General features: G+C 50.0%; 1 protein-coding gene across 1 annotated transcript in view; it reads right to left on the bottom strand.

The window, feature by feature from the left end:
* Positions 1-27,947, bottom strand: part of GRIK4 (glutamate ionotropic receptor kainate type subunit 4) — a 386,960-nt gene that overhangs the window by 143,752 nt on the left and 215,261 nt on the right. Inside the window, exons 3-4 of the mRNA XM_064482153.1 lie at positions 16,203-16,367; positions 3,891-3,988 (exon numbers count right to left, since the gene is read on the bottom strand). Of these exons, the coding sequence (XP_064338223.1) occupies positions 3,891-3,988; positions 16,203-16,367 (263 nt within the window). The remainder of the gene's footprint in view (positions 1-3,890; positions 3,989-16,202; positions 16,368-27,947) is intronic.

Genomic DNA, 27,947 nt, shown 5'->3' with positions numbered 1-27,947 from the left:
GGTCTGTGACCCTGAGAAGGCAAAACAATAGGTCTTTATTCTCAGAGGAACTGTCCACTGCAGGGCAGCGAGACAAACAGCTCTTGAAGGCATAATCCTTATTTTATTTTATTTGTAGTTAATGAATCAGAGCAGAGATGGCAGAAAGAGAAAAAGACTGCCCTGGGGACTAAGGCAGGGGGCTCCCTCAGCTAGTCTAGCCAACAGATACATAAACCAGCTCCCAACGAAATTTCTGGATAAAAGCCTGGGATGGGAGGAGGAAGCACCTCTGGCTGGGAAACCATCTAGAGAGCCAGGTAAATAATACCTGCTTTGGCTTCATTAGAACAGTGTCAGCTTCCGTCTGAGTCTATTACTGACATTTCCAGGAGGCACTGTCCCTGCCTTCTGCCTCTCTTCTCCCGGAAAGAGATATTAACAGGCTGTGATGGGCTGCTTTATTGGCGACTTTGGCTATTGGGTAGGTAACAGGAAAGTTAAAACATAATAAGCTGCCATCTACCTTGATTTTACTCTGTCACCCTGGTCCCAGAGCCAGAAAAGCTAAAGGTGGCTCATGCCTCTCTCAGAGATGGGGCTAACACCTCAACCCTCATCCTCACTTAGGGTGCCCAGTGTGAGGGCCAGATTACCGTAAGTATGGGTCTGAACTGATGTTAAAGTGAATAAGATTGAGGTTAGACAGCAAGAAGAACTTCCTGGTGATGATGCTGACTGGCTCCTAGAATGGGTCATTCAGACATGATTGCAGAAGTTTCCTTTGCCTGCCTGGCCCAGAGTCTGGGATGATGTTGACATGGTCTCTGTAGGATTCTGCTACTTTTTAAGCTTATAGAATAAGTCAGCCAGAGCCCAGAACTCCTCTGAGACTAGGGTGAGGGGAGGATAAAGATTTAGCAAAAAACAGCGAGAAAAATCCAGAATTCAACTAGAATTAGCCCTTGCACCATAGAGAGAGGGCAGCCAATAGTTTCCAGCAGAGACTGAAAAGCACAGAACTGGGGAGAGAGCCTGGTGAGTAACGACAGAAGACTCTAAAGAGTGAGGCTGACCTGCAGTGTGTCATAAGAGGTCTTTCTTCCCACTTATATTTTGCATCCCCTACAATCTGTCTAGAATGAATAACAAATGCGCCTTGGAAGGAAAAAAGGGTCACAGAGGGGCAAGATGGAGGCCAAGGCTGGGCAGGGGCAGGGTGGCCAGGCTGGCGGGCTTACACATTTGAGCATCTCTGACCAGTGCCCCTCCTGTGTGGCCATCCAGCCTACCAGGTTCCATCAGCAGCTAACTCACCCCCAGTAGAAGGAACACTTACAGATACGCTTGAATCCACAGATCCCAGAGATGAAGCAAGGAAAAGACTTAGGAAAGTGAAGACTCAGGAAAATTTGTTTTCAAGTCCATAGACTTGGGTTTGCATCTAGGTTCTGGTGTATGGTTTGGGGCAAACTGTTCAACCTGTCTAAGCTTCATTAACATAGAAATAACAACAGGTGCTTCCTGGAGCTCTAGGAGGATAAAGTGAGACCCTGTGTGTGAAGGATGCACTAGTTCAGTTTCTAACACGGATTCAATGTTCAGGCAATGCCTTTTCTCCTTCCCTTCCCCTTTCTCCCCAAATCTAGGAGCTGCGAAGAAGCTCTGGGGGATGCATGTGCAGGGGTGAGGGCCGAGGGGCTTCCTAGGAGGGGGATCTGGTGGAAAGCCTCCAGCACAACACACACACTCCCATCTTGGAGGCTGCTGGGGATGCAGCCAGCTGCTGTGATGGGCCCGGGCAGGGATGGCCAGACCTTCCTGCTGATTCTCTCTCTAGGACCAAGATCAATCCACAATTGATTCGCAATTACAAACGCATCCCAGCAGGTCATTGTGGAGGTGTAGGGGGGAAGGAGAGGTGAGCGCAATGGAGGGAGGCAGCGAGGCAGAAAGCGGCCAGCCACAGGGGCTGCAGAGATGTTAGCAGCATTTATAGGAACAAACTCCTCGGTGAGAACTCCATTTCTTTTCCCTGAAACTGAGGGGAATCAGTGTGAGGCAGTTCCGCCTCATAAAATATTAAAAGAAATGCATCATCCGAATGGAGAGGAAAGGCTGCTCTGGAAGGAACACAATCAAAGGCGGACTAACCGTCCAGCCGTTCCCTGGGCGGCATGACCTGCCTGGCTGGTCCACGGAACAGGCTCCGGGGCAGCGGGATGGGAAGACGGATGCAAGTCAGGGTCTCTGCCTCCAGCCTGAAATGCCAAACAGGGCTAAGGGATGTGTTTGTGGAGATAAAACAGCCACTGAACCCCCATTCAGAGGAGGCCATTTTGGAGTGGGAGTCGGGGGGATAAATGCAGGGGACCGTGAGGAAAGTGTGATGGGGAGGTTGCAGGGAGGAGGGGAGAGAGCAGAAAAGAGGAAATGGGGAGCTGAAGTCTTGGCAGCCTCACCCGGTGAAGATCACAGCAATCGCTGAAATAACAACCTGCCATAGATTTGAGCTGTGACTTGGAGCCTGGCAAGAAAGATTTAAATTAAACATCAGGTCTAACTTGCCGGGGCCGAGGCTTTGAGATGCTGGAAGGGCCTGCAGTGGGACAGTCTCCTTCTTTGGCCTGGGCTGGATCAGGAGTCACCTTTCAGGACATCTGGGAGGAGTGGGGAGTTGTCCACGTGGACCCACGTTGCCCAGGGCAAGGAGCTCAGGGGCGTGGCCTGCAGGGCAGTGGTGAGTAAGGCCCACCCAGGGACTGGGGCTAGGATCACACAGCGCTCTAACATGCCGAGAGCAACTCTTAGAGTGGGCTCGTAAAACCCAGGAGAGCAATGTTCCTATCCATGCCTCAGGGACTCGCCAAGTCCTCTGATCCCGTGAGACGTGGAGGCATCAAGGGAGTGGCTTTCAGAGGGCCTGGGGGAGGCAGAGGCCCGCCTGCTGCTCCACTGCCTCTGTGGGGGCAGCTCTCTAAAGCTTCTGGAAGGCTGAGCATCCAGGCCCCTCGAACAGGTGCAAGTCTGACCCTTCCTTCTTCTGTCCTTCCGCCCTGCCCCGTCCCCAGCTCCTGACCACCAGGCTCCATCTATCTCTTCTGAAAGAACTGCCTAGAAGGCTCCTGGGAGCAGAAAGAGACTACGGGGTCACTTTGCCACAGTCTCTCAGGGGTAGATCTGAAGGAGAAGGACTGATTGCTTCCAAGAAGAACTAGGAAAGATTCCAACAACAGAATCTCTGAAGTTTCAAGTTTGTTCTTTCTGAGGGGAAAGGAGAGAGAGAACTGATGGACTAGGGAGGGATCAGGCTGCTGCTCAGAAACTCATCCCTGACCGTCTTTATCTCCCAGGGAATGAGAACTAGAGGGAATGGACCCAACACCTTGGAGAAGTAAACACTGGAATTGGGGAATGAAGAAGAAAGCAAAATAAAATCTCTCTTTAAAGAGAACTTATAAAACAGAGGTTTTCAAACTTGATTTCAGCGCTAAAAATGTAGCAAAGCCTTGCTCCAAAGGCATTCTTCCCCAGAATCCCAGGATCCAAACAGATGCCCTGGAGCTGTTCACATGGAGCTTGGACTCCTGCCCTCTTGGCCTTGCCTGGACCACCACCCTCCCCAGCGTCTCCCTCTAACCCCGCCACCAGCATCCCCTGCCCCACCCAGGACCCTAAGACTCAGAAGAGCATGGCTTGAAAATCTTGTTGTGAAACTTTCCCTCTGAGTCCCCTTCACCTAAGCAACCTGGAAAAAACTAACTGCCACCAAAGGACCACTTTTTAAATTTGGAGTGACATCAGGCAGGCCCTGATTCACTCTTCCAGCTCTTAAGAATCCACGCTATCTTTGGGCCCGGGGGCCCGGGCTGCCAGCCCACAGATGGTCCCCACCCTGGTGCAGCACTCACCTCCTTCTCCCCGCAAATGTTGCTGATGATGGAACTGGAGGCCGGGCTGGAGGATGGTCCCAGGACAGCGACCACCCCCTTGGGAAGGATCTGACACACTGCAGCCGGTGGCGGGGACAGAGCGTGTGGAGCAAGAAAGGAAACAAGGCACTCATCAGGTGCGACGTGGTCTTCGGCCTGGAGTCCTCCAGTCCCCCTCACCTTCCACCCACTCCCGCCCGGGTCCCCTCTCCTACCCTTCCAAACCCAGTGCCTCTCCTCCCCTGGACTACGGGGCTCCGGGACAGTTTTATTGGAGTTTATGGATGGTATTAAATGAGGAAATGACCCAGGTTATGACAACATACGGCCTCAGCCAACAGGGTGTATAAATTGTCTGGGCTGCCACCCAAGGACGGAGGCGCACGGCGGTTCCGGCCCATCCCGCCCTCCGGCCTGGCCTGCAGGATCGGGGCTGCGAGCCAGGCATGGCTGCTGCGGGGGCCGAGGGCCCAGCTCACAGAACGGCCACCCGAGAAAGAGTCTGGGGAGGGAGAAAGGCAGACAAGCAGAGAGACCAAAGGAAGGGAGGATGATGCAGGCAGAGAGGAGAAAGGATTCAGTTCAAGTCAAAGGGAGCAGGAGAGAGAGGAGGAGAAAGAGGGAGGATGAGAGGCCAAGAGGGGCCTCACCTTCCGATGCCACCTGCAGTCACCTCGCCGGGAGCCTGGCACCCCCGCTTCCCCGAGCGTGTCACGTGCCCTGCTGACAACCAGCGTGCTCTGTGCCCTTGAGCCTCACCTTGGCGCTCCTCCCTCCTCTACCCTAGACACTCCCTCACCTGTCAAGGAGCACCTCAAACGCCAACTTCTTACACCTTCCCTGGCTCCTTCAAGTGGAATTTAAACTCCCCCGGGCTCCGAGGCCCGTGGTTTGTCCGTCAGCTCTAAGACACTTGTAAGTGTGTCTATTCTGGTTGTTTAGATGCGTTTCTCCTCTCACTAGATTTCAAAACCTTAAGGGCCAGAGCTGAGCCGGGTATCCGTCTAAATCCCCGCTTTGCTTTTCCTGGGTGTCCGGCACAATGTTTTCTAGATGCCCAGCTGATCATTGTTGAATGAATGAGTGGATGGATGGGACATGAGGTTGGAAGAGGAGGAGAGACTAAGATTTTAAAATGCTACAGGCTGAGAAAGGAAGCATTGGGGGAAAAGGGGAAACAGACGGAGAGAGAAAATGAGACAATTCTCAGGACACGCACAGCGATACAGAAGCAGAGAGCCGTCCCTCGGATACGCCCCGTGCTTCCTGGTCGCCCTGTGAGACATCCTTCCCCGCAAAACTCAGAGCTGACACGTTTTCCTCCGACTCCCATCCAGTCAGCTCAGTCAACGGAGGTAAAAGGGTTAGTCCGAGGATCCTCACTGCGTCAGCAGCAAAGCCATGCCCACAACCTGGACGCGCTTTCTCCGAGAGCCCTAAGCACTGGCCCACACAGCCAGCTGAGGGCTGTGACGGGCACAGGGGGCAGGGTAGAGCACCAGGGGTCATATGCCGGCATTTGAACTCATCACACGGACAACAGATCTGTGAGGTCTTCTCCCAGCCTGCTGCTCAGGCATGGATCCCACAACATCCCAAATCTCACCGGCCCCTGAGGCTGCTGGCAGCGGGCGCCTGAGGGGGACCCCTCAACTCTAAATATCAGAACCGTCCCCAGTGACAGAGTAGCTGTGAACAGGCTTTACCTGAGGAACGCTCTTCAAAGTTCAGGCTAATTCCAAGGAAATTACCTCACGTGATCCCTGCCAACTTAACTCTTCCCGCCTGCTGGGGGCTCCAAGTTCACTGGCCATCAAATTCCTACAACAACCTCAAGGATGGATCTTAGTTTCTAATTTTACAAATAAAAAAACCGCATCCTGGGGATGTTACGGCCAGAGCCAGTGTGGGAATTCAAGTCTGGTGACCCCATCCAGTGACTGCCCTGCTCCTTGCAGCCACTTCTCCCACCTCTTCTCAACCCCGTATAGTCGAGGTCCCCAGCCCATCTTGTTCTACTGCATCCACCTCCCTAGGGTCACCAATGACCTCTTAGGAGTTCTCACCTCATCCTCTCTCTCTCTCTGGGACATGTGATGCTGCTGATTGCACTGTTCTTTTGAATTTCATAACACCATCCAATCCCAGTTCTCAGCTGCTTCTCTGACTGGTCTTTCTCACTTCCTTCGCCAACCCCTCTTCCTTCGCCTACCCACAAAATTCAGATTCTGTCCATGCCTCACTCTCTCTGGGTCATCTCATTCTTGCTTGTGGCTTCTACTCTCATCTCTGCCCAGGCGATCCTACACTCTGATCGATGTCCTGAGTTACAGAATCAGGTCCCTACCCCCTGCTGGGTGTTGCCATGGGGACTTCCCTCTGGTGTCATGCACTCGGCATGCCTGCGGCAGAGAGACACAAAGCACAGTCTTGAAGAGCAGGAACTCTGATACAAGACTGTCTGGGTGTGAGTCTTGTCTAGGTCACTTAGGAGCTGTGGGACCTGGAGCACTTTACCAAAACCCTCTGGGCCTGCTTCCTCGTCTACAGGACGGGGATATTAACAGCACCTCTCTTACAGGGATGTTGTGAGAATCAAAGTGAGCTAATACAAAGGACCTGGAGTGGTACCGACAAGCTGTACGACTCTCCTTACTCCCAGTACACTGTTTCTGTTACATGCTTTTCATAAACAGTCTGATTTGATCTGCATACTTCAGGAAGAAGATGCATTATCATCCCCACTTTACAGATGGGGAAACTGATGCTCAGAAAATTTAAGTAACTTGTTCAAGGTCACACAGGTAGAGCTGGGCTTGAACTTGGAGATCCAACTGGTGCCAAAGCCCAAGCTCTTAACTCCTGCACTGCACCCTCCTTCGCTCCTGAATCTCAAACAGCGGTCACCCTTGACTCTTCCTTGCCTTCCCTCGCTGAATCTACTCACTCGCTATACCAATCAGGGGCCAGGCTCTGACCATTTGACCTGCTCACCTCCTGCTGTCCCCTCCTTTCCGCTCTCACCGTCACAGTTCTAGGTCAGCCCCTTTTACTATCTGCCTCTAAGGGCTTTCTCTGTCACCACGATCCTTCACTTCCAATCGGTTCTCCAAATTGGGGCTAATTATAATCCTAAACATAGGTCTGTTGCTCCTGCAGAAAGTTTGTCTAATTTACCTCTGTGTCCTCCATACCTAGCACAGGGCTGAACTCAGAGTTATGTGCTCAATAAGGAGCCGCTGAACCTCAACAAAGCCCCCTCAACACTTTCCGTGGAAAACTGGAAATAAACTAAATGTCCAATCGTAAGGGAATAGTTATCTAAAGTGTGGGTCATATACCCAAATGGAATATTACTTAGGCATTTAAAATGCTTATGAACAGTTTATAATAGTATTAAAAATATTTATGTAATAATATTAAGAGAAAGAAGCAAGATATAAAATTATATGTGTATCGATATGAAGGCTACAACTAAGCAAATACAGAAAATAGTTCTGCTCTGAGGAGTGACTGGAAGAAGAGGTTGTAAAAGCCCGTGTTTATTGAGTGCTAATTACGACCCATTCTAAGCACTTTATATGAATTGACGTATTTAATTCTGGAAACAGCCTGATGTGCTAGATAATCTTACAGTCACTTCATTTTACAGATGAGAAAAGCAGAACAAAGAAGTGAAAAAAAAGGCAGAGTCAGGATTCAAACCCCCAACCCCTGGATCCAGCATCAGTTCCCTAACCACTGCGCCACACAACCACCCCTGGTTACTAGTGATTAACTCGGATCTTAATAGAGATTGCCTTGACTGGTGGAACACTAAATGATGCTCTCCCCCCCCCTTTTCTCTACTTTCCATAAACAAGCATGTATTTCCTTTATAACGTATCATTACAGAAAATAAAATTTCATTATGAAAAAAATTTCTTCCGATGAGCAGATAAAATCCAGATGGGCCTGATCTCCTCAAGACACAACCTCCCAGCCCTTCCTCCCCATCACCTCTCCTCCCTCTTCACGCCAGCTCACCTGGAACACACTCCGTATCTTCCTATTACCTGAGCCCATTCCAGGGCTGTTCTCTCTGACTAGACCAGGGATGTCTTAGCCTGCTGCCTGAGGTCTGTGAGTGGAAGTCAGTGGTCTGTGAACAACCGGGGAAAGAAAAATGGCATTATTTTCTCTAAACCCCTAACTAAAATTTAGCATTCCTGTCAATTTGGAATATAGGCAATAAAGCACGGTATCCTAACAGTAACTGCGACTCCGTCACTGACAGACATCATGAGTGTGTCATATCACATTACAGTGCTGCAGACGTCTTGAAATGTCACTCATATTCCTAATTACTTCAAAATTACACTAGTAGTTACATCCTATGCTAGGTTTGGCTATTGAATACATTAATAAAGAAATACATACACTGATGTATCACTATTAAAATATTTTAACTGCATTCCCATATAATCAGTTTCCCTGGTCATCCTATCTATTTAATTTTATTCATTTAAAAACACTTATCTGAGGAGTTTATTAGCACCCTTAGACTACCAGGGTCCAGACCCTTTTGCCTGGAAAACTCCTACTGGTCCTCCAGTGCCCAGCTTGGTTCTTGCCCATAGGCAAGAAGGTGCCATTCCCTCCTGACAGTCACATCACACTGTGGCTCTGAGCCAGCTCCATGCTGAACAGGTCAGCGTCCCTGTTTTCTGAATTCCTGGCCAGCTTCTGCCCCAAGCTAGCTCATTATGCTGGGTCTCAATAGGGGGAAATTTCTCTTGAAATGAAATTCTTATAGAAGGTCACAATCCCTTATTCCCAATTCCAAAATCCAAAAGGCTCTGAAACCAGATGGTTTTCATCAAACTCATTTGGTGTCAAAATCTGATCTAAATAGAGAGATGTGACGCTTGTCATAATATGTGAATAGTTGCATGCAAGTGTGCATTTAATTTTGAGTATGGGGTTCAGCCCCAAACCCCACCAGAAATGCTACTTAATGTATGGTATGAGCACCATGTGACCTGCCCAGTATCTGAAAAGCTCTAGCATCCAGCCTCAAGGGTTTGTGGACCTGAGTTCGCTGTTGTGAGTGATCATCCCCCATCTACCGCTGGATCAGAAACTCCTTGAGGGCAGGGGTCACATCTATTCAGTCCTGGCAACAAGACAGTGCTCAACAGATGTTTGCTCAGCTGAACTGAAAGGATCCAAAATGAGTGCAATGAAAGTGAATTATCATCTTCCCAGCAGCCATGGCCTGGGGATTTCCTGGGATCTGGGAATTGTTCTTTCATTCCCTATGAAGGATGCCCGCTCAGTAAAAATGAAAATCATCTCTGAAGGGCCTCGGCTCTGAAACTTCCCGGACCCTGATTCTGCAGGCCCCCGGCTGTCTTGTGAGGGTCTCTGAGCAGTTTTGTGAGGGATGGAGGAGAGGGAGGTGCACTCTACCTCTGCCTCCCAGGGAGCAAGGAAGAGACAGGAGTGACGTTGCCATGGCGACGAAGTTTCCCAGCCAGCAGAGGAGTTGGAAGGCAACTGACAGAGCAGCTGCAGGAATAAAAGACCACGGTGGGGTGCTGGAGGAAAGGGGAACTTCTTCTCCCGGGGAGATACCAGCTCCAGCCTGGATCGGACTTCCCCTTAGACACCTGGCCTGCACAGGAGATGTTTGTGGGAGCTGCTCCTTCCCTGCGTCTATACAGGGAGGGGAAGGTCCGGCTGTGCTGCAGATGGTCCAGAGGGGTGAGTTGTAGGCACACTGATCGCAGGCCCTCCAGGGAAAAGGCAGCTTCCCGGGTGGGGACGAGGAACCTGGGGCCTCCTCACCTAACAGTGTGGCCCTCTCTGAGCCCCTGTGTAAACAATCAAGGCAGTCGGAAGCTGACAGAGATGTGGAGCAGGGGCTGGGAGAACTGAGGCCGTCACATAAAAACACGTCAAGGCTCTGAAGCCCGAGTGGAGAGGGTCTGGTCCTGGTTCATACCAAGCTCCAAGTGGGGCCCTGATGAGCGGGAGCGAGGAAAACAACTGCCTTCATCAGCACCAAGAACTGCCTCCTTCTTGTGCGAAAGCCTCGGAGCACGGTCCACTCTCAGCTCTGTGACTGGACAAGGGGCTGAATGGACCGGCCCTGATGGCCTCTGAGAGGAGAGCCGTGAAGGTGGGAGAGCCGGATCTCTGCACTGGCCCGCCCACGATGGGTACCGCTCTGGCCAGGGTGCCCCAGGGTCTTAGAGAGCTCAAAAGTGCCACTGGCTGTCACAGGGATGAAATGAACAGCATGGGGAACACTGTCAATGATACTGTAACATCTTTGTATGTGACAGATGGTAACTACACTTAGCATGGTGATCACTTTGTAATACACAGAAATATCAGATTACTGTGCTGAACACCAGGAGCGAACAGTCTTGTAGATCAATTATTCTTCAAACACAAACAAACCAACTCATAGAAAAGTGATCAGATTTGTGGTTACCAGAAGCGGGGGATACAGGGAGGGGGAATGGATGAAGGCAGTCAAAAGGTACAAACTTCCGGTTACAAGATAAATAAGAATTAGGGACGTCGTGTACAACACGGTAAGTGTAATTAACACTGCTGTATGTTACATACGAAAGTCGTTAAGAAAGTGAATCTTAAGAATTCTCATCACAAGGAAAAACATTTTTTCTATTCCTTTAGTTTTCTATCTGTGGAAGATGAGGGATGGTCACTAAACTTACTGTGACAATCATTTCATAATGTAAGTCAAATCATTATACTGTATACCCTGAACTTACACACATCAATTATCCCTCAATCAAACTGGAAGGGGAAAAGAAAATCTGCCATTGGTTCCTCTCACCAAAGACATATCATTCAAAGCTCTCAGCCTGGTCCCAGACCACCGTGCAAGGGAATGTTACACAGGCAGGCACTGACTGGCAGACACATTACCACCCTGGATCCGTACTTACAATCATCCCGAGAGGGAGGAGTTACAATACTAATTCTCCTACTAAGAAGGATGCTAGTAAGTGAACTCTACAAAGAGTTCACCTGGCACCTAGCCCTGCTCTAAGTCTTCTAAGTGCATCATCGCATTTAATCTTTGCAATAGCTTCATGAAGTGAGAACTTATTATTCCCATTTTACAGATGAGGAATGTGAGGCACAGAGACAAGCCCGCGGTGCTGGTAAAGTCAGGATTAGGATCCTGGTGCTCCCAACTCCAGAACCTGTGTCCTGACGGCTGTTCTACACGGCTCTCCAGTCCCCTCACCACCACCCCACGGAAACTCTCAGTTTTAGCCACGCCCAGTGGTCACTGACCCAAGGTACTCCATTTTTCCCTGCCTCGAGCCCAAGCATCAACCTCAAGTGTGCTGTTAAGGCTTCTGCATGGACGCACTCTTCCTTTCCCCTCTTCTGTCAAACATTCCGAAGTCTGGCCTTCCCCAAGGCCTTCCCTGAGCACCTGGCTGCACCTCTGACCTATCTCTGACCTCCCTCTGCCCTTGTCGGAGCCACTCCCTGGCAAGTCCACAGCAGAGCTACTGAGATTTATGTCCCTTTTCCCATATGTGGTCTTAGCTGTCTCCTGCGAAAGACAGTGAGCCTCAGTCTCCCCATCTGTAAAATGAGGAGTTTGAGCCAGGTGATTTTTGAGCACTGTAATTCGATGCATTTCTGAGTCCCTGTTATGCATACGTGAGGGGGGCCACTCAGAGAAGGGGAGCAAGGACTGTTTGTTGAACGACTCATCACTGTCCTAGGCCTTTCTCTTCCAGCGTCTCCCCTTTTCTCCTTATGCTGACATGGAGACGTCCTACTAAGTTGATGGCGGGATGTTTGCCTTCACCTGCAAGAGCAGCTCTGAATCACCAGAGGTCATACCCGCAGAGCCTTCGAGAAGCTCAGGAGCCCGTGCAGGAGGGGCAGCCACGCAGCGGGGACCTCACGCTCCGTGCCCATCTCCAGGCGCTGGAGCCTCATGGGGCTCGCCAGGGACGCAGCGCGCCTCTGGGTTTCCAGGGGAAACAGTGTGGACGGCTGATAGCATGCTTGGTCTCACAGAGACAAACAGAGGCAGAGGCGAGGGGTTCACAGGGAGGCTCCCGCTTTTAGCTCTGCAGTAAATTAAACCTCAGTCTGTCTCTGGCAGCAGCAGAGACGGTGCCTCCGGGTGTTTGGGTGATAAGGGGGTAGCGCTTAGTTAAGCTCTAATACGTTCACCCACAGGAGACACACGGATCTATAGGAACAGAGGAGGGCAAGGCCTGTGGGAGCTCCCTGCACCGGAGCCAAGGAGGGAAGGGACAGGCGGGAGGGGAGGTGACCTCGTAGGTCCGGTCCACCCCTCTTACTTCAGATCTGTGGGCTGGGCAGAAGCCGCTGGGGAGTCAAACATCAAGAAGCAGCAGGCAATGACGGTGACCCGGGCAGAAAGGTGGAGGGAATCAGATGTGCGTCTGAGGAAGCTTTACCAGTGACCCTCACTTTGAATAAACCCACTGCATGAAAATCCATGTGAACCAGAGAGAAGCCTGGCGGTTTGCTTCTGGTCTCTTTCTATTGTCCAGGTTGTTACTAATTAACGCCCCGTGTAACACTTTCCATCTCCCAGCCGGGCTTTCAACCATCAAACGAGAAGGTTGAACTCTAGACTCCAGCATCTTCAGTTTCTCGCCACTTCATCATCTTTGATTCTGAAATCGCCATTGCTTCTCTCAGCTGACATGCCTGCCCCAAATGTGATTCATTATCTGTGGTTTGTGCAGAGGTTTTAAAACTCACCTATTGCCGAGAGCAAGCACCAGGGTGCCCTGTGGGATGGCTACTGCCTCAGCTGAGATCAGAGCCTCTGTTTTCCGAAACCAAGAATGTTATCACTATGATCTTTCACCCCCTTGAAGTGGAGTCCCCAGCCAGGGGGTGACAGGTGTGAGGTGGGGGGCATTGTTCAGGGCCCTAGAGCCACTCAAATAGCTTTAAGTCATCAGTGCAAATCAGCCCCAGAGCACTGGCCCAGGGAAGACCCAGCCATGACACTGAGCAGTGGTTGGCTCTGGGCAGCACTCCTCGCCTTCCAAAGGCTCAAAGCTGTCGGATGCATCAGACCAGAAAACGGGAAAAAGGGAATATCCAATTATGATGGAGGCCCCACGGGGCACACTGACATTAAAGACAGGCTGTTTGAGAGAAGCCCGGGAGGTAGACCTCGCTGCCAGGTAGAGATGGTTGAACATTGAATCAGAGGAGAGATAGAAAGATGATGGTAAGAGGTGGAGAAAGCTAGCTTCAAGGTGGTGGGGAGAGAATAAACACGAGAACGAAATCCACAACTGTCACTTACTAAACACCTGCTACGTGCAGGGTGGGAATTCCCTCACCTGCACTGTCTCGTGTTGTGTTCGAATGGCCCTAGGAGGTGATATTACCATCACCTCGTTTTACAAACGAGGAAACTGGGGCACAGAATGGTCAAACAGCCTGTCCACGGTCCCACAGCTAGTAAACAGTAGAGCCAGGATTTAAATTGGTCAGTCTGACCCTAAAATCCACGCTCCTCTTTACCCCACAGTCTCCTCAAAGCAGGGACGGCCGAGCCGTTGCCCCGCCTTCATCCTGGACCCTGCCTCCTTCTCATCTCCTCCCCCTCCCCCGACACTGCCACACACCTCCAGTCCCGCCCCCACCACGCTTCTGCTAAAAGCGCTAACCCACCACCCACTCCCCCTCTTACTATGGGAGGAAAAGAATCCGGCTGGAAGCTTTCTTGCTATGAACTGTCTGGGTGGTGTTAAAAATCCATCGTCGGGGAGCAGCTCTGGCTTTAGGAGAAAAGCCTTTGGGGTAGAAAGATCCAAAAGCCCTCTATTCTAACAAATGCTAATCATGCCTCAGACACATTGAGATGTAAAAGCTGAACCAAGGGCCACTTGTTAGTAAAATACTTCGTGCCTAGAAGAAGGGCATTAGAAAGATGCTCCAAAGCTCTGTGAGGAGGAATAAAGAGATCAGTTTCCTTTATTCCCCTGATTCATCTGGCTTAATATTTCAGATGTATTTTCTCGGCAAAGCCTGGGTCATTGGGAAAGGAAATTTATATCTGCTAATGACCCCCATCCACAGTGGGCGATTCGTGCTTTCTGTCCCGTGAAACACCGATGAAGGGGGAGATGGGTTTTTTTCAAAGAACAGACTATAGAACTATTTAGAAACCTGGACCATTGTCTGAGATCTGCCCTCCTGGACAAAGAAGCAGTAGAGGACAGACGGGGCTGGGAGAGTCACAGGAAGTCATCGCTCGTATTTACGATTTAATTTGGAAGATCCTAAGAAATCTGAATCTTTCTTTTGTTGTGCTGGAATTTGACTTCTATGGCAACGAGGATTTTACTCTGTTCCCTGCTGAGTCCCCATGGCCTAGGATAGAGCATAATATGCACTCACTAAGTATTTATTGACTGGCCGAGTGAATAAATGAATGACTATTCCAGGTACCTGTTCCCTCACCCCCTCCCTGTTCCTTCTTCTGGACACATCTCTGTCCATAGATCCCGCTGGCCTCAGCAACCCTGTTCTGTGTGATCAGAATCCATCCTCAGGCGTTAGGAGTGGACATTCTCCCCAAGGGTAGTTATGAGGTCATCTGGCCAATGTCTGTGGCTTGTGAGACCAGCCACAGCAAGATGAGCTGGACCAACCAGATCCTCTACCTTGGAAATCCAAACCAAGAGGCACCGAGGGAAAGCTGAATGCTGAAGAGACACTATGAGCCACCTGAGGGCAGGGCCTGAGTCTATCCTGTTTTCTGCATTGTTCCCAATGCAGGATATCCTGAATCAGGCCTGAAATAGAGCAAAAGCTCAATAAAAATTTCCTGCTTGAATGAAGAAGTTGTAAACTGGGCCTGGATGGCCATCATGGAACAGGTACACGATGAATAAGCGGGGAAACCAAGAGCAGAGAGGGAAGAGCATGGATCCCATGTGGCAAGAGCATCAGAGGAGCTGTTAGACAGACAGAGACAGCCACTGCCTTCTCCCCTGCCCGCTCCCCTCTTTGGATCTGTACAATATCCTACCTATTTCACTTCAGCCAGTGTAAATGTGTTTCTTCTCTCGCAGGAATAGCCCAGATTGGAGCAGCACTGGATCCCCAGGTAGAAGACCAGATGTCTGACATGCGTACTGAAGCAAGGTGTTCTTTGGTTTGGTCTGGTTTTGCCACTGAGTGTCATTAGGGTTGAAATGGGCTACGATGGGAGGAGATGGGACTCCGGAGTCTTAGGGAACAGAGGCCATCATCTCCTGGGCTGAGGGGTTCCCCTCCTTCTCTCTGAACAGGAGTTGTTCCTCTCCAGCTGAGCTATGAGCCACCATCCCACTAACTTAGAAGCTCATCCTGTAAATTCATCAAGGCCATACCAGCAACACACAAGAGAATTACAGGGCAGGGGAGTGGACTGGACACTGGACCTGCAGGGTTGTGATGCAAGTTCAGAGTCTAGGACTTGCTCAGCCATTGACTAGCTCTGGGGTTGGGCAAGTTACCCAGTGTCTCTGAACCTCAGTTTCTTTGGCAAAATGGGAATAGTAACACTTAACCCACCAGTTGTGGGGAGGATAAAAGCAGTGCTCCGTGCATAGCAGGGGCTTGTAAGTGTGACTTGAGTGACCTACTGTGTATGTCTATAAAGCACTGCAACTCACAGAGGCTTTTCCTTTATTGTAAGTCATTTAAACCTCACGACGACTTGCAAGCTTTGCAAAGTAGAGCCTAGCATTCCCATTTTACAGATGAAGAAACTGAGGTTGAATAGGATACGTGGCTTGTCCAAGGTTACCCCACGGAGTGAGTCACTGAACTTCAGCCCAAGTCCCAGCTTCTTTCCACAGTGCTGCCCTCAGCACAAGACAGCAAGACAGGAAACAGATGTGCAATGACTGCCCTTCCCTTGGGCTGCCCGTATTCTCCTTTCTTAATCACACACAAGGTTTCCTTCAGGGATTTGTGTACAAAATGTCCAAGAGATGAATGAATCAATATTGGAAAGAATGAATAAGTCAATGAATGAATGAATGAATGAATGAATTTCCTGTCTTAATTCTACTCCACACACGATTTGCAACAAAGCCTGGGATCCTGTCTAGACTCAGCCCTATGGGGCCCCTGGGGCATGTTTCGCTCCCTCTCTTGGGAATACCGGCATCACAGGCCTGGTGATGGGTGCAGCTCACACCACCAGCCCCTCCTCTGCCAGCAGGGGAAACAGACGGCAGCCCTGCCCATTCTACGTACTGGTTTCTGCAGTCTCGTACTCGCTGTCTCTGAGAAGCTCAAAGATGTCCACTTCGACCTTGGCCTTGCCCAGCCTCTCAGGAGCGCGGTTGATGCGGTTCTTGGCCAGGGTGATGGAGAGCCGCTCCCCTCTGCTGCACTCCATGGGGTCATCCAAGATCGCAGCTGTGGGCAGGCAACCACATGGAGACAGTTGGTACCCTCTGCCGTTACCCCTCCTCCTTCTCCAGTCTCCCCCCACTGCCACCTTCCTCTTCCAGGCAGCTACCCGCATCGCCCTCCACCCTGTCATCCTCAGAACTGTCACCAAAGCACATCCTCTACTTGCTAAGTGTCTCCGTTTGTAGCCAGGTGTAGCAGTGAATTCTAAGGTGGATATCTGCCCCAGGAACCCTGTAATGCCACAGCAGGCCACCAGGGGTCCTACCTGTAAGAGGTCCCTAAGCTTAGGCATAGGGATACCCTAGGATATACGTTTATACGCACACACAGGCACATGTGTGCAAAGGAAGGGAGATGGTGGCTGTCCTTTGAAGATGGTCTCCTGGGCATATGAGAGACTCTCCTTGAGGTGATGCAGGGTTAAAGGAGGCCAGGTTTGAGAAGGAGAGCTGTCTCAGGAGCAGCTGCAAGACGCTGCTGAGTGCTGGTATCCAGGCTCCGACATCAAGAAGCCGCAACAGCCAGTGAGCTACATAGTTTCTATGAACTCTTTCTTCATTGGACATGAGAAATAGTAAGATAACCTCTTGAGGTTGGTGTGAAAACTCAGCAAGATAATGTTTGTAAGTGGCATGGTATACGAATTTAATCAGTGTGACTTTATCAATGTGAATGGTCGGAGTGGTGTGGTACCAATGGCTGCCCAGCTTCTGGAAGCAGTTAAGGGTAAGTGTCATGCTATCATAGAGACCTGAGTTCAAATCCCAGCCCCGCCCCATCTTAGCTATGGGACCTCAGTTTCCTCGCCTGTAAAATGGGGAGAGAGCCTATTCTTTGGGCTACTTGCGAAGATTACATGGATAATATGTGTGAAGTGACGTGCTCACCACAGCATCGGGTGCGTGGCAAACACTCAATAAATCTATCTCTTGATATCATTCATTCTCTTGGTAGAGGACATTGTAAAATGGAAAATCTCTACCTACAGATAAATGTTCCCAGCAGCATTGTTCATAATAGCCCCCAAAGTGGAAAAACCCCAGTGCCCATCAACTGATGAATGGATGAACAAAATGTGGTCTACCCATTCAATGGAATACTATTAAAAAATAAAAACGGATGAAGTACTGATGTATGCCACAACATGGATGGACCCTGAAGACATTATACTCAGTGAAATAAGCCAGACATGAAAAGACCACATGTTGGAAGATCCCATTTACGTGAAATGTCCAGAATAGGGGAACCCATAGAGACAGAAAGTAGATTAGTTGTTGCCCAGGATGGTGGTGGTGGTGGGAAGTTGGGGATAAATGGGGAGGGACTGCTAATGCATATAGTTTGTCTTCTGGGATGACAAAAATGTTCTAAAATTGATCGTGGAGATGGGTGCCCAACGCTGTGAGTATACTAAAAAACCGCCGGGGTGAACTGTGTGGTATATGAATTATATATCAATAAAGCTGCTACAAAAATAAAGAAAGATCAAGCTTTTCTTGCAGAGGTTGAAGCCTCAGAAGAGCAACACGGACAATCAAGCCTCATAGATTTCCCTGACACGTGGCCCTTGACTCTCTGTGGCCAGTGTGGCCAGAGATCCAGGTTCCCCGCCGTCTTTTCTGTATGATGCTCCCATCCCTACAGAGACCCAACTCCGATACCAAAGCCAGGACACAGAATATGACAAAGCATTTTTCCTGATTTGTGGATTTATTTGTATGCATAGCCTTGCTGAACAACAAAAATTAGATTTACACAGGTTGGCCAAAAGTTGGGAGACAGAGGTGCGGCCAAGACTAAGGCAATAAAGTGAGCTTCTGTGAGTTAAGGAGCAAAGTCCACGCACACCTGATAGGATGAGCCACCTGAGGGAGTGGCCAAAGGACCACAAGTGTATGACTGAAGAACCTGGGACATCTCAAATCCCTACCCAGGGGACCTTAGGGCAGCAAGACCAGAATAAGATTGTTACTCAGGAAGCAGAAACCTAAACGATTACACTGTGATCTCCTGGGGGAAAGACTCTGGGAACAGAAGTCAAGCAGGGCAGCCCAGGGGAGCGATTCTCAAATGCTGTTCCTGCAAGACGTGGGTTCCTGCAAGAGGTGGAGGGGGTCTCTAGCCCCACGCCAGCTTCAATCAGCACAACTCCACACCCGTCAGTTTTAGACATCGGGGTTCTCCAAAAGATGTGATGCGGGAAAATGTTTCTTTGTTACAAATATAACAGAAACCATCAGCTCAGCCCTAGACACAGGAAAGAGACACGTAAGATGTTAGAGATCGTCAGCGTCATCGGGCACAAGTCAGGGAAAGGAGGCACTGGCTCCGAGGCACACAAGCCTCATGTCACAGGCACACGTTTATCCAGTGACCACATCAGGCTGAGTGCCTAGTGGACACGTCTGAGTATCTGGAGCAGCTCCAGGAGGTGAGTGTGTTGTGTCAGCATCCTCACTTGGAAATGAGAAAACAGAGGTAGCAGGGGAAGGTGTCGAGGAGGGAGGGGGTCCCAGGTCAGTCTCATACGGACCCTGCACCCTTAAGCACAGTGCATCTTCCTTCTAATGAAGCTCGTCTTCCCAGGGGCGTGCTGCTGAGCAGGGAGTGGACTAGGAGGGTGTGTCTTGGTCAGCTCAGGCTGCTGTAACAAAGTCCTGGAGGGGGTGCCATTTGTTCCTCTCAGTTCTGGGGGCTGGGGAGCCAGAGTTCAGGGTGCCAGCATGATTGGGTCCCAGGAAGGGATTTGCAGGTGGCTATCGTCTCACTATGCCCCCACACGGCAGACAGAAGGAGGGCGAGTTCTCCGGTCACTTTTAAAAGGGCACTGATCCCATCATGGGGGCCCCACCTTTATGACCTCACCTAAACCCCACCTCCTCCCAAAGGCCCCACCTCCTAATACTATCACACTGGGGGTTTGAGTTTCAACAGATGAATTCTGGGAAGACACAAACTTTCAATCCACAGAATTTAGGGCATGTAAGCCTTATAATCACCACAACAGAAGACCAACCAAGGCAAACCAGCTCTGAAACACCAACAGGCTGGACCCTGGACCTCTGGAAATTCCCACGGGTGATGCGTCCAACCCCCATGAAGATTTTTAGACTGCGGGCAGGTATCTTTCTCTTTGCGCCATGTGACCTCACTATGACCAACGTTTCCATCTACAACCTGTTAAATATTTAATAGATCACTTGTAATAAGACGAATTAATTAATAAAACAATCTCTCAGAAAATTCCCACGTCCCCTGCAAATCTGGGAACTCAGGCCTCTCCTGAGACTTGGGGGAGGAGTTACTTCAGCAATGTTTTCATGCTGCAGAGTCGCACTGGACTCACCTCTGCCCCATCAGGACCCGAAGGCCACAATTATACCTGCCCCACAGCAGCCACACACGTACAATGGCCTACTGGTCCTGTCTGCTCTCTTTCTGCAGATGTGTATGCTGTGGACTGAATTCTGTCCCCCGAAATTCATTTGTTAAAGCCCTAACATGACTTAATTTATTTAGAGATAGGACCTTTAAGAGGTAATTAAGGTTAAATGAGGTCATAAAGGTGGGGCCCTGATCTGATAGGATGAGTGCCCTAGAAGAAGGGACTCCAGAGAGGGTTCCCACCCTACTTCCCCCACCCTCCAGCCGGGAAGAAGGCTGTCACCTGAAACTGACCCTGCTGGCCCCCTGACCTCAGACTTCCAGCCTCCAGAACCATGAGAAATAAATGTCTGCTGTGGAAGCCACCCAGTGTGTAGTGTTTTGTTACGGCAGCCCAAGCACACAAAGAAAACGTGCTAATATAAACCCTGATGTGCAGGACTCCAGCCGATCAGCTCGCAGAGAACCACTGGACACACTTTGAGACAGAGGGATCGTGGCCGGGGGAGGAAAGGGAATGTGGGAATTGCACACTAAGGGACACACGTGGTCCCCTCGGCCCCCGGGACTCTGCACCCAGGGGTCCTTGGCAGGTGCGCACCAATTCACTAAGACCCACAGTCCTGCCCTCCCTTCCCAACCTCCTGCCATTCTGGGCACCACTTTTTATTAGGTTTTAGACAGTGATTAATTTCTGGCTGGGAAGAGCCTCTCCTGGGAGGTTGGTTGGCATCAAACATATTGGGATCAGAATAATAAGGATGACAACAGGAACCAGATTCCGGGCTGTGGGCAGCAAAGACGAGGGAAAGGCTCAGGCCCTCTTGGGACACCAGACGAACATGTCCCCAACAGGCGTTACCAAGCAGCACTCTTGCTGTCCGGCTGTCCCACAGCGGGGCCCCAGGGGTGAAGAGCAGCGTGCACAGGACTCAGCCCATGCCTACGTCCACCCTAGAGAGGGCGCCTCTCTGCCCACTGCGGACTCCCTTTTCACCCCAGCGGCTGTGGCCCTGACCGCCCAGGGGAGGCCATATCACTGCTCACACCCCTTCCCCATTGTCTGAAGGGCTGGTCTCAGTCGAGGCTCTAGGGTGCCATTGGCCCTCTGCAGCCTGGCTTCCACACACCTTCCTACCCACAGTACCTCCGTCACCCCTACGGTGACAGGACCTCCGTGTTAAAACCTGGGCTGGCCTCTTGTGTTTCCTCTTCCAAGCCTCTGCTGACACTGGCCCTGTCCCTTGTTCCCCAGCTCCCTACCAGGCCTCTGTTCCCCTCAGGCCCATCTCCTCCAAGAAGTCTCCCCTGACTCCCGGGCCTGGCGCTTTCCTTGGATTTCCAAGCACTGCCTTGCAGGGGTGCTCATCTTTCCATTTCTGTGTATGATTTTCCTCATCTAGCTTGTTCCTTAGAAGCCCAGGGCAATCTCTCCATCCTTTGAAACTCCTCAGATTTTCCATCCCAAATCAATTCCCTCTTCCTTCGAACGCCCACAGAAACGTCTCAGTAGCTTTCCTCAGACAGTGACCACTTCTGACTCTTTATTATTTATTGTGCCTATTTGTCTGTCCGTCTTTTCTCCCCTAGACAGTCGGCTCCTTGAGGGCGAGGGCCGTGCCCGACTCATCTCTGCAACTGTGCCATCCCGGGCACACACGCGCTGAGCTCTTAATGAATGGTATTGAGCGAATAAATAAAGCAAGGCCACTGCCTTTTCATGTCCTACCGCCAGCAGCAGCAGACATCGCGCCCAGGGCAGTAAGAACCAGACGGTGCGCAGACCGGGGGCAGCTCCCCCGGGGGCCTGCAGGACGGAGGACCCGTGTGGAGCCCTCCTGCCAGGGGCTGGCGGCTCTCCTGCCCTCGGCTCACCTGTGTAAATCGGAACAGGGCTTGCCCTCCCTCCACAACGTCTCAGCTGCGCAGAAGTGACCCCTCAGATTGGAAAACCAAACGCCTAATCCCTTGGTTCTTCCAGCGTCTTGTTGCTGAAGATTTCAAAGCACTTCGATAACTCTTACATCTTCGAGGGCGGAAATAAAGAGGTTTTAGTGGAGAGCCTTTTATAGGCAGTATCTATAACATGCCTACAGCTGTTCGGCTCAGCAGGTCCGAGCCCTGCGCTGACAGGAAGAGGGGATGTGCGCCTCCAGGCAACCAGTTGGCTCTGCTCCCAAGCCAAGCCCCCGGCTGCCTGCTCCCCGGGGCCCCCGCCCCACCGCTCGTCTGGTCCCAGCTTCCTCACTCACCTCTGTCCTCTCGGGGGCCCTCTTTTCACCCCTGTTGGCCCCGGTCATGCCTCCTGCTGGAGGCGATCGCACCACTGTGCAGGCTGGTCCCCCACAAGCTCACACCGCTCCCCCTCTCCTGGGGGGCAACAAGGCACCCCCCTGTCCTCGTAAACGACAGACTGCCCGTTTGCTGGGGCTGCCACGACAAAGCACCACAGACTGGGAGACTTAAACCACAGAAACGGGCTTTCTCACGGTTAGAGGCTAGAAGCCCAAGATCAAGGTGTCGGCAGCTTTGGTTTCACTCTGAGGCCTCTGTCCCTGGCTTGAGGACGGCCGTCTTCTCGTTGTGTCTCCACAAGTTCTCTCCGCTACGTGAGTCTGTGTCCTTATCTCCTCTACTTGAAAGACGTCAGTCGTGCTGGCTTAGCTTCCACCCACATGACCTCACTTTAACTCAATTGCTTCTATAAAGATCCTATTTGCACATACAGTCGCATTCTGGGGTACTGGGTGTTGGGACTTTAGTACAGGAACTTAGAGGGGACACAATTCAGCCCATAACAGGGACTCTGCGCATCTAACCACCACCCACTCTCACCTCCTCATTCTTGGCCCACAGGCTGGCCAAACCCAGGCCGCTCTCAGTGAACTGCCTCAACTCGGTGGCCCCACCTCTTTCCATCGGGCTCAGATAAGGAGGGTCTTCTTCTAGGAGAGCCCCCCCAAGCCTGGCTCTCTGCCTCACCGTGCTTCCCTGCTGCCCCAGACCAGCTGGTTCCCCTCTGCTAAAACATGGCCAGAGCCATCCCCTCCTGTGGGGACCCTCCACTGACTGCACTGCCCAAGCAGGTCCCTCCAGCTTTCCCTTCTGTCACCTTCAATTCAGGCCAGGTTTCTCAAGTGACTGCTCGACATTTGCTAACTTCCCCTTGTCCCACATTCTCCTCAACCCCCCCACACTCCCCCTATTGTCCCCTCCACTCCACTCAAACTGTACTTACAAGGTAAATAACCATCAATCACCATTTTTGCAAAATCGATGGACGCTCCTGATTCTCTGTCTAATTATATCCTGAGCTGGTGTTACTGTTTGTATCTGCCAGGTGCTGCTCAAAGAAGATCATGTGTATCATCTCATTTAATCCTCACACAACCCTGCAACTGGCTGTCCCACTTTATAAGTGAGAAAACTGAGACAGGGACCAGTTTAGTGACTTGCCCAGGAACACACAGCTCCTGATGGCAGCGGTGGTCCAGCCCGTGAGCTGCTAGACCATGTCATCAGGCCGCCTCCTGGGTTCTCTTTGCATATGAGAGTCCTGAGCAGTTTTTTTTCTTTTGTCTTGACTTTTTTTGTTTGTTTGTTTTTGCCTGAGACCCTCAGCATCCTCGGCTTCCATGACATGACACTCCTGGGACTTTCCTCCTTCTTCTCTGCCTGTTCTTTCAAGCTACACTTCTTCTGCCTGCCCTTTAAATATCAGGGAGCCCCAAGGGGCCATGCAGAGCCTGCTCCTTGCCGCACTCCCAGGAGCTTCCTACGTGATCTCGTCCACAGCCACCTCCGTGGGGATATTTCACTTACGTCCACCTGCCATGATATCTCCATGTAAATGTCCATCTCAGATTCAGTAGGACCCAAACTAAACTCCCCCTTCCCTCCTGGATGCTCCCTGCTACACGCCTACATTTACTAAACGGCAGAAGCAACGACCCAATTATCGGATTAGTCTTTAAGTTTTACTCGTTAATCTTTTCGGTCCCTAGTGCTTGGCACCTCACCTGATAAGAGCAGGAGACATTCTATGTATGTTTAAGTCAAACTTGTCTCGGCTTTTGAAAGGTTTTATGTTGACTTCTACTCCTTCAGAAATTACTATTCTGACCCATACATATATGGACAATTGATTTTGACAGAGGTGCAGTGAAAAAGAAAAAGTTCTTTTCAATAAATTGTGCTCGACCTATTGGATATTTATATGTTTAAAAAAGAAATAACAACATCAAGCCCTGTCTTGTACACCGTATAAAAGAAACCCCATCTCACACCAGATATAAAAATTAGCACAAAAAATGGATCATAGACCTAAAACTAAAAAACTTTAAATCTTTGTGACCTTGAATTAGAAAACATTTGTTAGATGTGACACCAGAAGCAAAACCCATAAAATTAAACATTGACAAATGATTTCATTGAAATTTAAAATGCCTGCTCTTCAAATGATACTGTTAGTAGAATGAAAAGACAAGCCACAGCCTGGGAGAAAATATTATCTGCAAAGCAAATATCTGATAAAAGACTTGTATCCAGAAAACACAAAGAAATCTCAAAACTCAATAATACAAAATCAAACAACTCAACTTTTAAAGATGGGCAAAAGATGTGAACAGATGCTTCAACAAAGAGGTGGTAACATCATTAATCATTAATCATTGGGGGAAATACAAATTAAAACTATAATGAGATATTGTCATAAACCCATCAGAACCGTTAACAATTAAAAGCTCAACCAGACCACATCGGTGAGGGTGTGGAGGACCTGGAACTCTTCATATGCTGTTGATGGGACTATAAAATGTATGACCACTTGGAAAACCATTTGGTGGTTTCTTAAAAGTTAAACATACACCTCCTATTTGATTTAGCTATTCCACTCCTAGGTGTCTATCCAAAAGAAAAGAAAGGATATGTCTACACAAAAATATGTAAATAAATGTTCATAATTACTTGATCTGTAACAATCAATGAGTGGAAACAACCATCAACCATTGAATGAATAAACAAACTGTGGTCTAGCCATACAATGATATACTACCCGGCAATAAAATGTTATTAAAGAAGCCAGACAAAAAAAGACTACATGCTGTATGATTCCATTTACAGATATTTCTAGAAAATACAAACTAATCTGTAGTGACAGGAAGCAAATGAGTGGTTGCCTGGGGATGGGGCTGGGAAAGGGGTAGGAAGGAGCAGAGTGAGGAATCACAACATGGCACCAGAAAACTCTTTTTGGGTGATGAAGAAATTCATTTTCTTGATTGTGGTAATGGTATTACAGGTGTAGGCTTGGCAAAATTATCAAATTGTACATTTCAAAAATATGCAGTTTATTATATATAAATTATATCTCTATTTAAAAAAAATGCTTTTATGAGATAAATATTACTATTCCTCTGGCTCCTTCCTACCTTCTCCCTCCCTTCCCCCCCACTTCCCAGCAAATGAAACATCTTAAACTCTGTGGTCACGTCTACTGCCTTTAATTCCTCTGCATCTTCTCCATCCTGAACCTCTAAGATCTCTGGATTAGAAATCACCAAGGTTCTCCTTCCTTACAAATCTGAAGGTCTTTCTTTGGTTTTCAGGGTTTTGAAGCTCTGAGGCACTCATGCCTGGACTGTTTTTCTTGGCATCATCTTTTGACATCTGATTATCATGCTGATCACCTTTGCCCCAACCCCCTCCCTAGCTCCCTTCCTTCTGTATAACCCTAGTTGTCAGCGTTCCCCAAATCTCACACTCCGGATTTAGTCCTCAGTCCACTTTCTCTTCATGTGTACTTTCTCCCTTGAAGAATTAATTAATTCTCAACTATCAGCTCTATGCAGATAACTCCAAAATCTCTACCTCCAGCCCCACTTTCTCATCTGCACAGCAGACTCCTGTTTCTGGCTGCTGAAGGGGAATGTACCCTTGGAAATCCTTCCAAATTCCAGGTCCCAAATGTAACCCACTACTTTCCATAGAATGGGGGCCTCTCTGTGACTCCCCAGTTTCAATTAACAGCATCAGTTTCCCACATGCGATCCAGATCAAGCTGACTGGCACACTCCCCATCCTTTAACCACTCTAACTACTCAGTCACAAGGACTGATATGGGTTTGCCTCCCGTCCACTTCTCTCTTCTGTCCCCACTGCCGCTACCTCTGCCTCTCTCCTGCAATACCCCTAACCTGCTTCCTGCCTCCAGCCTCTCCCGCACTAATCCAGCTACTCCACACTGCAGATTCCCTGCCTGGCCCTCATATGCTGTTCCAGGCTCACATTTTACTAAATTCTTTGACCATCTAGCTACACCTAGGCTGTCCTTGCTGTCACTTTGCCCTGTGCCTTTTTTCCAGGCGGTCTCTTCTTCCTGGAAAGCTCTCAGCTTTTCTTTATCCACATCTCAGGCCGACCTGAATGATGTCGCACTCGCATGCCCACTCCCATACTGCCCCAGGCAAGTACTGGACTGCTCTAGCCCAGCTGATTTTGCCTCTTCAAAACCCCCAAAGCGCTTATTATCTGTGTCATTCATTAAGCACTTAATCCCCTGCTTTGTAATTGACGTAAGTAGTGCATCCATTCATTCAATCAACAAACATCTATTACTAATTCATCAAACACCTATTAAATGCCTATCTTAAGCAAGGCACTAAGTACCTAGAAAAGGATAAGATATGACCATAAAAGGAAATGGCCACAACCCAATATGGTAAGTGATTGACAAAACCACATTATGCTGCTCCAGCCGTAAGCAATCCAGGTGCTCGCTGTGCTGGAGAATCAATTACAGACAACTAAGACCAGGTCCTCAGCTCTCAAATCTTTGGCCCCTCCTGGGGGTTGGCGGGGGTGCAGGGCGAGACAGACCTTTACTGCATAACGAAGTAAGTGGTTCAGTAGCGAGGCTCACGAATTTCTAAGGAAGCACAGATCAAGGAAAACCAAGCTCTTCTGGGTGGGGGAGGGAAATTTCAGGGACGGCCTCAGGCACTGATCTAACATACACAGCGAGCATCTACCACGTAGCAGGCACTGCTCCACGCTTCCCAGAAGAGGCAACCTTGAAGGAGGCACATGAGTTTCCCTGGAGAGGCAGGGCAACAAAGTGTGCTCCATGCGGGAGCCCCCAAAGGCGTGAGGAAGCCTGGTGTGACTGGTTCAGTTGGCGAGAGGGGCCCGAGCGCCTGGAGGAGAAGGGGCAGGCTGGACAGGAGGACAGGAGCTTGTGGGTCATGCCAGGGAATGCAGACAAAACAACAGGAAGACACCAACAGACAGTGACATCATAAGATTTGCGTTTTAGGGTTATCACTCTCACAGCACAGGAGATCTACTGGAGAGAGAGCTGAAATAGAAGCTGGGAAGATCAGTTCGGGAGTGAGTTTAATAGCCCAGGAAAGAGAAATGAGGCAGGTACTGAGGGGCGGGGCAATGAGGATCAAAGCGATGGGGCAGATTCGAGCCAGATTCAGGAGGTGGAATTGACAGGGGCGGCTGATTGCGGCAGGCGGGGAGGGGATGAGAAGGGCTCTGGCTTCACTTAGTATTTAGATGGTGACATCACTGACTTGGGTAAAGACTGAGGGGAGAGGAAGGGTGTTCTTTTTTGTCTCTGGAGAAGGGCAGAAATGATGAGTTTGGGGTAGTATTTGTTAAGTTTGGGGTACCAGGTTGAGCAGCAAAGTTGACCCATCCTGGCGGAGGCACAGACCTGGGAGACCTCAGGGTTAGGGCGGTAATGACAATTTGGATCTGGCACAGGGCGGAGAGTAGAGAGGAGGGGACAAGGCTAAGACCCTGGAGACTCAACATCTGGGGACAGTGTTAAGGATGAGAAGCTGACGCAGGAGACTGAGTCACCGTGGTTAGGCCAGAGGAGGGAAGTCAAGCAAAATAAGCACCGGGAATTTTCCGTGAGCTCTGGCTATCAGGAGGTCACTGGGGAAGTGAGCAACAGCTGCTCCCGGGGAGGTGGGGGCAGGTTTAGATTACAGCAGCTGGAGGAGGAGCTGAGAAGCGCATGCAGCTTGTCTTCAGCGAAGGAGGGTCATCGGGGCAACAGGTGGAGTGAATCACGTGGCCCAAGGAAAGGCTTCCAATTCCCGTGAGAGGGGCTCAGAAGGAGGAGCCCCGGGGGAAGGAGAAGCTGATAATGTCAGAAGAAGGGGGCCACTTTCTGAAGCAAGTCCT

The sequence above is a fragment of the Camelus dromedarius genome, chromosome 34 (genome assembly GCF_036321535.1).
Source record: "Camelus dromedarius isolate mCamDro1 chromosome 34, mCamDro1.pat, whole genome shotgun sequence".
In the NCBI taxonomy this organism is placed as follows: Eukaryota; Metazoa; Chordata; class Mammalia; order Artiodactyla; family Camelidae; genus Camelus; species Camelus dromedarius.
The sequence above is the reverse complement of the archived record's forward strand: the minus strand, read 5'-3'. Positions and strand labels throughout refer to the sequence as shown.